General features: G+C 39.4%; 1 protein-coding gene across 1 annotated transcript; it reads left to right on the top strand.

The window, feature by feature from the left end:
- Nucleotides 1-10,445: 10,445 nt before the first annotated feature.
- LOC121972670 (IQ domain-containing protein IQM2-like) lies at nt 10,446-12,081 on the top strand. Its single transcript, XM_042524318.1, has 8 exons — nt 10,446-10,723; nt 10,816-10,930; nt 11,014-11,079; nt 11,162-11,250; nt 11,331-11,421; nt 11,501-11,647; nt 11,767-11,859; nt 11,947-12,081. Exons 1-8 carry the CDS (start codon nt 10,446-10,448, stop codon nt 12,079-12,081), a joined length of 1,014 nt encoding a protein of 337 aa, XP_042380252.1.
- The last annotated feature ends 275 nt before the right edge of the window (nt 12,082-12,356 follow it).

Below are 12,356 nucleotides of genomic sequence, written 5' to 3'. Positions count from 1 at the left end.
GAAAAGAATCAGGGAACGAAGGTGGAGGAATTCTCTTGCTTTCGCTTTGCTTTCGCTTTTTTCTTCTTCGCTTTGCTCAAGATCCAGCCTCCTTATATAGGAGCTCTCATCTTGCCTGCAATAAATGATCAAATTATGATCATTTAATGTTGAGTTTAATTTCGTCATTAATGGCTTTAATGTCTTCATTAATGTCGAGACGTTACAGAATCATTATTAATGAGATTAATGTCGTCATTAATACTGAGACGTTACGAAATCACCATTAATGAGTTTAATGCCGCCATTAATGTCGAGATGTTACGGAATCAACATTAATTTCACATTAATGCTTCCATTACATCCTTGAGCAAGATTCAAGTGGCTATATGTTGGTTCATTCTTTTGGGTAAATTTTACCTCAACCGGTCCGGCATTCGACATGCACAAGTCGTGCTCGCGCACGAGTCAACCTTGGTTCGGTACAATCCGGGCCCTGGATTTGCACCCACCCCTGCGCACTCACGCGTGAGAGAGTCTCTCCCCATGCATATGTTTACAACGTCAATGCATGTGTCATAATTTAAACCAACAATAAAGCCAAGAGACTTCTAATGTGGGACTAAACTCATGCACAATAGAGTCTCTTCGTCTCCATCTCTTTATTCCATTCACATTTCCAACAATCCCCCACATGAATGGAAAACAGGGTATGTGATAGCATTCAACAGTTGAGTCAAGTATAGGATGGGTAGGTTTTACCCTTTGAACCCTCCCTTGTGAAGATCTGGTTGCTTACTGGCTGATAGTAGACATGATGTCTTTGAACTATACTGTCGTCTGTGTAAGCAGTGACAAATCTCACCCAAGACTCTCCCTGATACAACTCAGTTCTCATGAGTGTGTTCGTTCTTGGCCATGAACACGTCTGGTTCTGTGAGAAACTCTAAGAATTATGCCTCCAATTCTCTTCGAAGCAGCCCCACTTCTTTCTCACATAGGTGATCCCTCAAGAGTTCCAACTACTCTTTTTTTATCATTAAAAACCCATCGGCTTACCCTCGTCTAGTCACTGTTTCATTGGGCTACCCCCACAGTGTGTCTTGTCAGCGCAGATTAGTTGTCCCTTTGAACCTAGTTTTTGGGATCTCCAGTCAACATAGGTTGGGTGTCCTCTGCACTGATCGCTGACAACGACATCAAGCTCATTCCCTGTGATGAGCTTGCAACTAACTCTCGATTTAACCCTTTGGTTAGCGGATCCGCTAGGTTATCCTTTGACTTCACATAGTCAACAGTGATAACTCCAGTTGAGAGTTGTTGTCTAATGGTATTGTGTCTACGACGTATATGTCTAGACTTACCATTATACAGATGGCTCTGTGCCCGACCGATTGCTGATTGACTATCGCAATGTATGTATATCCCCGGCACCGATTTCGCCCATCGTGGAATATCTTGTATGAATTGTCGTAGCCACTCAGCCTCTTCACCGCACTTGTCAAGAGCTACAAATTCAGATTCCATCGTGGATCTGGTTATTACGGTTTGCTTAGAAGATTTCCAGGAAATGGCTGCACCTGCTAGAGTGAAGACATACCCACTCGTAGACATAGAGTCTTTTATATTGGATATCCAACTTGCATCGTTGTATCCTTCGATTACAGCAGGATATCTCGTATAGTGCAGTCCATATTCACGAGTATACCTCAAGTACCTCAGTACTCTTGTTATCCCTTTCCAGTGCTCAACACCGGGATTACTCGTGTATCTACTCAATTTGCTTACTGCGTAGGCCAAGTCTGGTCGAGTACAACTCATCAAGTACATCAGACTTCCAATCACTCGAGAGTACTCTATCTGCGAGATACTTTCACCTCGATTTTTCGATAGATGTTGACTCATATCTATCGGCATTCGTGCCAAAGCAGTATCACCCTTGGTGAATTTTTCAAGAATTTTGTCCACGTAATGGGATTGACTAAGAACAAGTCCTTCTGTCGTTCTAAGAATTTTGATTCCCAGAATCACATCAGCTAGGCCCATGTCTTTCATGTCAAATCTTGAGTTCAACATATCTTTTGTGGATTTGATTATCTTATCATTACTCCCAATGATAAGTATGTCATCTACATAGAGGCACAAGATGACATAGTCACTCTCTGTGACTCTCATGTAGACACATTTATCACATTCATTGATCTTGAATCCACATTCCTTCATGGCATTATCGAATTTCTCATGCCACTGCTTTGGCGCTTGTTTCAAGCCATATAATGACTTCACCCATCTACATACCTTGTTTTTCTGTCCTGGCACAGAAAACCCCTCAGGTTGGTCCATGTAAATTTCCTCTTCTAAATCCCCGTTTAGAAAAGCTGTCTTTACATCCATTTGATGTATTTTGAGATTCCATAGAGCGGCAATAGCCAACAATACTCTAATGGAAGTTATTCTCGATACCGGAGAGTATGTATCGAAGTAATCAAGGTCTTCCTTTGATTACCAATCTGGCCTTGTATTTATCGATCGTGTCATCTGACTTCATTTTCTTCTTGAAAATCCACTTGCAACCTAATGGTTTACTTCCCGGAGGAAGATCCACAAGCTCCCAAGTGTGATTTTGCAAGATAGATTCTATCTCAGATGCAATTGCCTCTTTCCAGTGAGGTCCATCAAAAGAGCCTACAGCTTCTGAGTAACTACGGGGCTCACTCTCCAACATGAAAGTGATAAAATCCGATCCATAGGATTTTTCTACCCTAGCTCTTTTGCTCCATCTAGGCTCAACCTCCACTGGTTCCTCATTGTCATCATTTTCTTCTTCACCTTGTGTTTCATTCGCCCGTTTTGAGGAGCTAGCATCCTCACGGGTCTTATATGGAAATACATGCTCGAAGAAAGAGGAATTTCTCGATTCGATTATCGAGTTCTTATGTATCTCCGGTATGTGTGACTCATACACACAAAATCGATAAGCACTGTTGTTATGTGCATATCCAATAAATATGCAATCAACAGTCTTTGGTCCTATCTTAATCCTTTTTGGATCAGGCACCAACACTTTGGCAAGACACCCCCACATTAGTAAATATTTGTAGGACGGTTGTCTTCCATTCCACAACTCATAAGGGCTCTTATCTATTTTCTTCCGAGGCACCTTATTTAAAAGGTAATTAGCTGTTAACACAGCTTCCCCCCACATGAACTCTGGCAATCCAGAGCTTAATAGAAGAGCATTCATCATCTCCTTAAGAGTTCAATTCTTTCGCTCAGCAATCCCGTTTTGCTGAGGAGTATAAGGAGCTGTTGTTTCATGTCTGATCCCATGTTCAGCACACAACTCAGCGAACGGTGACACATATTCACCGCCTCGGTCACCTGGAACCACCTTAATCTTTCTATTAAGCTGGTTTTCAACCTCGTTCTTATAGAGGGCAAATTTCTCTATAGCTTCATCCTTAATTTTGAGAAGATACACATAACAGTATTTTGTGTTATCATCTACAAAAGTGATGAAGTATTTATTTCCACCACGCGTTGGCGTACCTTTTAGATCGCACACGTCAGTGTGGATTAGGTCAAGTGGTTCGTTACTTCTTTCAATATGTTGAAAGGATGACCTTGTCATTTTCGCTTCAACACAAATCTCACACTTGTGTTTTGGGTCAAGGTGGAATGTAGGTATGCTTTGCATGTTTATTAATCTACACAATACATCGTAGTTAACATGTCCTAGTCTACCATGCCATAAACACGAAGACTCAAGCATATAAGTGGAAGAGCTTTCAGTTTTATTTATCTTGGGCCTAATGGCCATTACATTGAGCTTAAACAGCCCATCAAATACATAGCATCTTCCTACAAACATCCCATTTTTGGACAATACAACTCTGTCCAACTCAAAAACAATGCGAAAGTCATGCTTGCTCAGAAGTGATCCGGACACTAAATTCTTCCGAATCTCCGGAACATACAGCACATTGTTCAGAGTGAGGTCCTTGCCCGAGGTCATCTTCAGCATCACCTTTCCTTGGCTCGTGATGTCCGAGGTTGCTGAGTTCCCCATGAACAGTTTGTCTCCAGTGACTTCTTCGAAGTTGTGGAGCAACTTCTTGTTGCAGCAGACATGTCGAGTGGCTCCAGTATCGATCCACCATTGTCGCAGGTTTGAACCGATCAAGTTTAGCTCAGAGACCACAGCGCAGAGGTCGTCCATTTCTGGTCCCTCGTTCAGGTTGGCCTCCTGCTTCTTCTTCGGCTTTCTGCACTCCGAAGATTTGTGACCCACTTTGTCACAGTTGAAGCACTTCCCAGATAATTTCTTCTTGTTGATGCCTCCTTTGGGTCCTATCTTGGAAGACTTGGGGTTCTTCCGTTTCGAGCTTTGTCTGTGCTCGACCACGTTGGCTTTGACAGTAGCCGGAGAGAACAACTTTCTCTCTGAACTCTTGTTGTCTTCTTCGATGCGAAGTCGAACGATGAGTTCCTCCACATTCATCTCCTTCCGCTTGTGCTTCAGGTAGTTCTTGAAATCCTTCCAGCCGGGAGGCAGCTTCTCGATGATAGCAGCCACTTGGAAGGTTTCACTCAGAACCATCCCTTCTGAGTGGATCTCGTGCAAGATCACCTGAAGCTCCTGGATTTGACTGATCACCGTCTTGGAGTCAATCATCTTGTAGTCCAGGAATCTGCCCACGATGAACTTCTTTGCCCCTGCGTCCTCCGTCTTGTATTTCTTGTCTAGGGACTCCCACAGTTCCTTAGCCGTACTCTTCATGCTATACACAGCATACAACGAGTCGGCAAGGCAGTTGAGCATGTAGTTTCGGCAAAGGAACTCGGAATGAGTCCATGCCTCCACTGTACTGATGGTTTGCGCATCAGCATCCTCAGTGCGTTTGGGAGGGTCCTCGGTCAAGAATCGAGCCAGATTGAGTGTGGTCAGGTAGAAGAGCATCTTCTGCTGCCACCTCTTGAAGTTTAGTCCACTGAACTTCTCTGGCCTTTCCCTATGACTGATTGGCATAGTTCCAATCGGGGTGGAGGGGCCTGAACATGTTGAGTCTGTTGCACCTCAACATTTCGTTCCGTGGCCATCTCAACAGAATCGAGTCTGTTTCAAGATTGTTGGAAACCAAACAATCTGTAGCCGGAGATTTACAGGAAATTAGCTGAATCTAAATACTCAAATTAAATTCAACTCACAGTTAAGATGACCTGAGCAGATAATCTCAGGCTGCCAGCAGGGGCTGGTTTTTCTGACCTCAGAGTCTGAGCAATCAGATCGTCCAAGCAGACTGAAGGATAGACAGGCAGAGCGGGAGACCAGTCGGGCAGATCAGAAGGGCGAGTGGCCGACCCAGCAAATGAAGAGTCCAACCGAGCGGACAAACAGAGCACCGGACCGAGGCCTACGATCGACGCAGTTTCCTTGAAACAGATTCGTCCCACCTCCGGCTGTGCTTCGAGGTTTTCTGGGATCGTCTGTTTCCCAGGATACAACGGCAAGACCATGAACGCAACCAAGCACTGGTTGTTCGTGGCGAACTGAGAATGCACCTGAGTGCTATCACAAATAGTTTAGCCGAGCGGATGCACGACTGAGAGAAAAGAATCAGGGAACGAAGGTGGAGGAATTCTCTTGCTTTCGCTTTTTTCTTCTTCGCTTTGCTCAAGATCCAGCCATCTTATATAGGAGTTCTCATCTTGCCTGCAATAAATGATCAAATTATGATCATTTAATGCTGAGTTTAATTTCGTCATTAATGGCTTTAATGTCTTCATTAATGTCGAGACGTTACAGAATCATTATTAATGAGATTAATGTCGTCATTAATACTGAGACGTTACGAAATCATCATTAATGAGTTTAATGCCGCCATTAATGTCGAGACATTACGGAATCAGCATTAATTTCACATTAATGCTTCCATTACATCCTTGAGCAAGATTCAAGTGGCTATATGTTGGTTCATTATTTTAGGTAAATTTTACCTCAACCGGTCCGGCATTCGACATGCACAAGTCGTGCTCGCGCACGAGTCAACCTTGGTTCGGTACAATCCGGGCCCTGGATTTGCACCCACCCCTGCGTACTCACGCGTGAGAGAGTCTCTCCCCATGCATATGTTTACAATGTCAATGCATGTGTCATAATTTAAACCAACAATAAAGCCAAGAGACTTCTAATGTGGGACTAAACTCATGCACAATAGAGTCTCTTCGTCTCCATCTCTTTATTCCATTCACATTTATCCAACACCCTCCTCCTCTAACAGGACACAAAGATCCTAAGAACTTGGTTCATCATTTTATTCTCCTCGAGACGGGATAGTTGGTTAGTGCATGGGGTATTGCCACCATGAGGTATGGGGACAATTTTTGCCCTCCCCATGCACTATTCACTGCTCGAGTTATAATAGTCACTCGTAATTTACCTCCCTTCATATAGCCTGGAGACAGGCTGTGAGGGACACTTGGGATGAACGTTATCATATTTTGTCACCATAATTGAATTAATCATGCCCTCAATATCTCCTCCGTGTTGATCCTGGGATGAGTTCGTGGGGATATTATAGACAAACGTATTCGTCTTTTACCACTAATGATAAATGTTAAGGATAAAATTATAATAATCGAGGAGTCAAAACTTAATAAAGAGTTCACCGCTTCTGTAGACCCCTACTTAGATACGTACCACTTAGATTTTTGTATTTTACTTCCCTTCCCATGGCAGTAGATAGCTACTAATGTGGTGGTTACATTTTTTTTATATATAATTGAATTAATCATACTCGGCATCCATTCAGTAATCGATGCATCTATTATCAACCGAGCAAGGACGGATCCATATAATGGAGGTAGAGCCCAGCCCTGTATAAGATACTCAATTGTACATCTTAATCATATAATTAAAGAAGTATAATCAGTAAAAAATCTATTTAGTCCATTAAAATTTCATCCCTTCGTACCCAAAGACCACCCCCTCTAATTCCTAATCCGTCCTTACAACCAACTGGCCATATTTAATCGGGAACAAATTAAATTAGTTAATTAATGAAAAATAAAAAGTAAAATTATTATCTGAAGAGTAAATTAGTATATATTTTTTTAAAAAAAAACGCCAAGTTGTCAATTTTCTTTGTTTCTTTTGAAAAGCGTATTGTTAATCATAATTATTTTTGTTTGAATGACTTTATATTATCAGATTATTTAGTGTAAAAGCTTAATGATCTTAACATTTACTGACTTTAATTTTTATATAGCCTAATCTGAATGTATTATTATCACTTAGCTAAGACAACTTTAACAAATTTTGTTTATATGATATTTTCTAAAATCCTTAGATATTCAAATATATCATCGGTAAATTAGAGAAAGATCCTCAATCATAACTTTAATTTTACATGCAATTCTCAATCATAAAAAATTTTATTTTCACTCCCTACATATAAAGTTTTATTTGCTTCATACAAATATTATTACCTAATTGTCCCTCAGATTTTTTAGATACAAAAGGTTTAAAAATGAGTATAATTCCTCTTAAAGTCAGTACTTTATACTAGAATCGAATATATTTTCTATCAAAATTACCCATCATATTTTTTAGGTACAAAAATTCTAAAAACAAGTATAATTTTTGTTAAATTAAGCACTGAATCGAATGTATTTTCTATTAAATTAAGCATGGTTTTTTTCTTGCTTAATATAATTTCTCCTAAATTCAGCATCATTTAAAGAAAATCTAGTATATTTTCTATCCAATTGAGTATCATTTAAGAAAATTTAGTATATTTTCCATCCAATTGAGGTGGAAAAAGAATCGTGTTCAAATTAATAGAAAATATACTAAAATGAGTATAATTCCTCTTAAAAGTAATACTTTCTACTAGAATCGAGTATATTTTCTATCAAAATTGAGCACAATTTTTTCCTGCTTAATATAATTTCTCCTAAATTCAGCACCATTTAAAGAAAATATAGTATATTTTTCATCCAATTGAGTATCATTTAAAGAAAATCTAATATATTTTTTATCCAATAGAGGTGAAAAAGAATCATCCTAAATTTGATAGAAAATATATTAAATTATATTCTAGTTTAATGTAAAATTAAAGAGGAATTATACTTATTTTTAGATTTTTTATATTTAAAAATATCATAAATAATTAGATAAATATATTTGAATAAGGAATGAAAAGAAATATTTTTTTATCAATGTACAAAAATTTTATTTACTAATTGAGACGACATGCAAATTTTCCCTATCGTCATATCTAAATCCGTAATATTATATTGCAGCTGTGCCATTTCGTGCACGTACTACAGTTCGGTGCATGGCTCATGCATGAACAAATATCACCATTATTTAACTGCCTCGCAGCTGCCATAGTTACATAATTAATTAAATTAAATTAAATTAAATAATCCTCGATCGACAGAAACTCTCCATCGCCTGAATATACAACTGTAAACCTAAAAAATTAGGCTTGAGATCGAGACAGGAGGGGAGAGTTGACCAGCTCTGTGCACCCAATCTTTAACCAATTTGACATCTGGAGTATTCTAGCCGCAAATGTTTGCCTTTTGACTCATGATTGTTGTGGAAAGACAGGCCAGTTTTCCTTTGAAAGACATCTAAAATTCAACTTCGACAGAGTCAGCCAGCTCCCAAATGTCAACCTTAGCTCGTTTAATTCCTCTGCATCATGCACGATCTTGGAAAACGTCATGAATATTGATGCGGCGATTAAGATAGGGCTCCTAAGTAAAGTTAAGGAGATCGGATGATATGATAATTATAATCAAAGAAAAGTCAAAGTCAATTTTTTTAAGACAGCATAGTTGATCATTTCGGTCGAGAAACAACTGACCTGACCTTTAAGCCGGCCAGATCGAAGGGCTGGTCGGACCCTAATTTACATGGCTTTCATAATTAAGCTTTGAGTCAAGTCAACATAGAAGCTAGCTCGGCAGAGTGATCTAGCCGATTGGATCACACGTCCGATCAGACTAGCTGGACACTCAGTCGACTTGAGCTCCCTAATTCGTTAAAAAGGTCAAGTGAAGGCCGAGTCTCCCGTTACAATTCTCTAAACCGACCGAATGGTACCTTTGAATGATAGCCAATCAAGATGCTCGAGAGGCTCGATCAAGTTATCAAATAAACACTTAGTGGGCCCTTCAACCCAACGACCTCATGATACCCTTTTGGCATTTTGTACCATATGGAATAAAGGTTATTCGGTAGATAAATTGTATAATAGAAGTTTCCTCTCTGAGATGCATAGAAATTGCAAGTCCATTTTAAAGAGTGTTAGAGCATCTTTATAATTTATCCTTTTTTTATAACACTTTGAGATTCAAATATAAATAGTGCTACTATAAAAAAAGGTCTACACTTATAGGCACAAGTATGCTCACACAACACGATACAATTTTACGCACCCACTATTACTATTCCATTCATTTTTTCTTCAAAGTCAACACCGAAAACCTCTTCCTTGATCCGATATTAGTATCTTTTGTGACACAGAATAGTAAAAAGTCCTCATTTGATCAACATAAGAATCATCGCCCTCAACTCGCCACCTTCATTGTTTTGGACAGGGTCAGATATATCATTTGTTTTATTGCTTTTCAAACGAGTTTGGAAAAAAAAATTCTTCTGAAAAATAACAGAATACTGCAGTTCTGTTTATGTTGTATTTCGAGATACGTCTTCCTAATTATCTGTCGGCATTTTGAATATCGAGCTACCAATATAATTAAGTGCATTAATTATATTCTTGAACTTGACTGAGGAGATCAAACTAAAAGTCAATTTGACAATTCTGTGCTCTCTCTCTCTCTCTATAAGCGCGTTTAGTGAACAAGATCTTGTAATGTCAACCCACCAAATCTCACGCAGCCGTCATTCATTCATGCAGGAACACGTATACGCTTGAGGAAAAAGAGCAATTTATTGCCTTGTGCTTCATCCAAAGTGTAATTAAACGCACTGGAGATTCATATATATATATATATATATATATATATATATATATATATATATGAATCTTATGTCGATGATGATAAGACATACTAACAGTAAATCATTTGTCAAGAAGATGACAGCGTATGTTATACATGAGTTTGGACGTAACAAACTATTGTGCATGCAGGGTCGGCATGCGAAGAACAAGTGCCTCCAAGCCCTATTTAAACACATCCATTTCAGATCTAGTTATACCTCTGCCTCGCTTCTGCAATACGCTCCAAACTCTATTTGTGTGGTGAGGTTTTGATCTTTAATGGATCTTCCCTGAGTTGTTTTTTTATTGTTCTTTATGTGTTTTAGTTGTTCCTTCTTGTTTTTTTTTTTTGCCAAAAAAGATGAAAACTGTGATTCCTAAATCTCATTGCTGCTAATTTGAAGCATGAGATGCATAGCATCAAGGGCAGCTCTTCCATCTCCCATGAACATGGAAATGTCATTCTCGAGTCCTAGAGCTAGCTATGAAGCTAAGGATGATGGCATTAAGAGGTCCCTCGAGGTTTTAGGCGCTCAAAGGTTTTTGCTTGAAGGTCCTGTGATCTCTTCTTCTTCTAGTCCTTTGAAGAAGAGATCAGTCGAATCGGGCCTGAGTTCTTCTAGTGAGACGAGCTCCAACCACCGAGCTGCTGCAGTGGAACTAGATAAGGTCTACAAGTGCTTTTGGACTCGAAGAAGGCTTTCAGATTGTGCCGATGAACAGCTTTGGTATGGGCTTGATCCCCATGGTTTTTTTTACTTGTTTTCCATTCTAAAAAGGACTTGCTTAGCATCTATATGTTTGAATTTGGACATTTTAGTTGGAAGTTGTTGGATTTTGTGTTGCTCAAGCTAAGTTCAGTGTCGTTTTTCGATATCAAGGAACCAGAAACAGCAATCTCTCGATGGTCCCGGGCAAGAACCAGGGCTGCTAAGGTAGTTGGCAATGAGAATTGTGTTCATTTTGGTAGAATGTGCAAGGTTAAGTTTCTCGTTCCTGGATTGTTGTTGTTGTATAGGTTGGCAAAGGTTTGTCCAAGGATGAGAAAGCTCAGAAACTCGCCTTGCAGCATTGGCTAGAAGCAGTAGGCCTTCCGCTGCACAATAATTCTTCTACATTTCAGTTAATGTTTTGCTTGCTTAATTATCGGTAAACCTTCGATGCAGATCGATCCCCGACATCGGTATGGCCACAATCTCCAATTCTACTATGAGTGCTGGCTTCAGTCTGAGAGCATGGAGCCATTCTTGTATTGGTAAGTTTGGAGTATATAGTTTCACTGAATTGTGTTTGTGGTTGAGAAACTTAAACCACCATTCATGTGGCTTGTTATAGGCTTGATGTTGGAGAAGGAAAGGAGGTTAATATCCAAGAACAATGCTGTCGGTCGAGGCTTCAACAGCAGTGCATCAAGTATCTTGGCCCTGTAAGCACTTGTATAATATCAGGCATGTCGAACATTTGGATACGAGTAATCGTATGATCACTCATCACTTGATTTGCAGAAAGAAAGGGAGGCTTATGAAGTTGTGATTGAGGATGGAAAGTTCTTATACAGACAGAGCAGGCAATTGCTGGACACATCTGATAGTGCTAAAGATGCTAAATGGATTTTTGTATTGAGCACATCAAAGAAATTATATGTTGGCCAGGTGAATTTGCTTAAAATTCATTTAAATATAAATGAGAATATTGTAAAGAATTGAATCCAATGACATAGGCAGATCAATATAATTAACTCCTCTTAGTAAAGTAAATTGTACTTCTTCAGAAGAAAAAGGGCAAATTTCAGCATTCCAGTTTCCTTGCTGGAGGAGCTACATCTGCTGCTGGTCAATTAGTTGTAGAAGATGGAACTCTCAAGGTGAATCTTCACTAAATATGTTAGTTTATGTTTCATACAAGTTATTCGGAGAGCATTTGGTTTACCTACTTGATCATGATTTGTTAGGCTGTGTGGAGTCATAGTGGGCACTACCGACCGACGGAAGAGAACTTCGAAGAGTTCATGAGTTTTCTTGTGGAGAATAAGGTTGATCTTGTCGATGTTGGGGTGACCAAGTCACATGTATCTACTATGAGCTAAGTTAGATAAGTGAGATCTTGAGTGTCTTGGATTTTAGATGAGTACTAATTTGAGTGAACTATCCATCTAACTCGAGCTAGTCTATTCCTCTTGTTTGCCTTTGCCAGAAAGGTTCTAGTGGAGAGTATCATGAATTCAGTCATGCACTCAAAAATAATAACTCTGGATTACAATTCACTGAAAAAGAAATCAGCTAGAACCTAAAAGTGAAGTGAATGGAGAAAAACTAAGTAGTGCTGCAGCAGCAAAGAAATCTTCAATTGAGGCATTCAAGG

Source organism: Zingiber officinale, chromosome 4A (assembly GCF_018446385.1).
Source record: "Zingiber officinale cultivar Zhangliang chromosome 4A, Zo_v1.1, whole genome shotgun sequence".
NCBI lineage: Eukaryota > Viridiplantae > Streptophyta > Magnoliopsida > Zingiberales > Zingiberaceae > Zingiber > Zingiber officinale.
The sequence above is the reverse complement of the archived record's forward strand: the minus strand, read 5'-3'. Positions and strand labels throughout refer to the sequence as shown.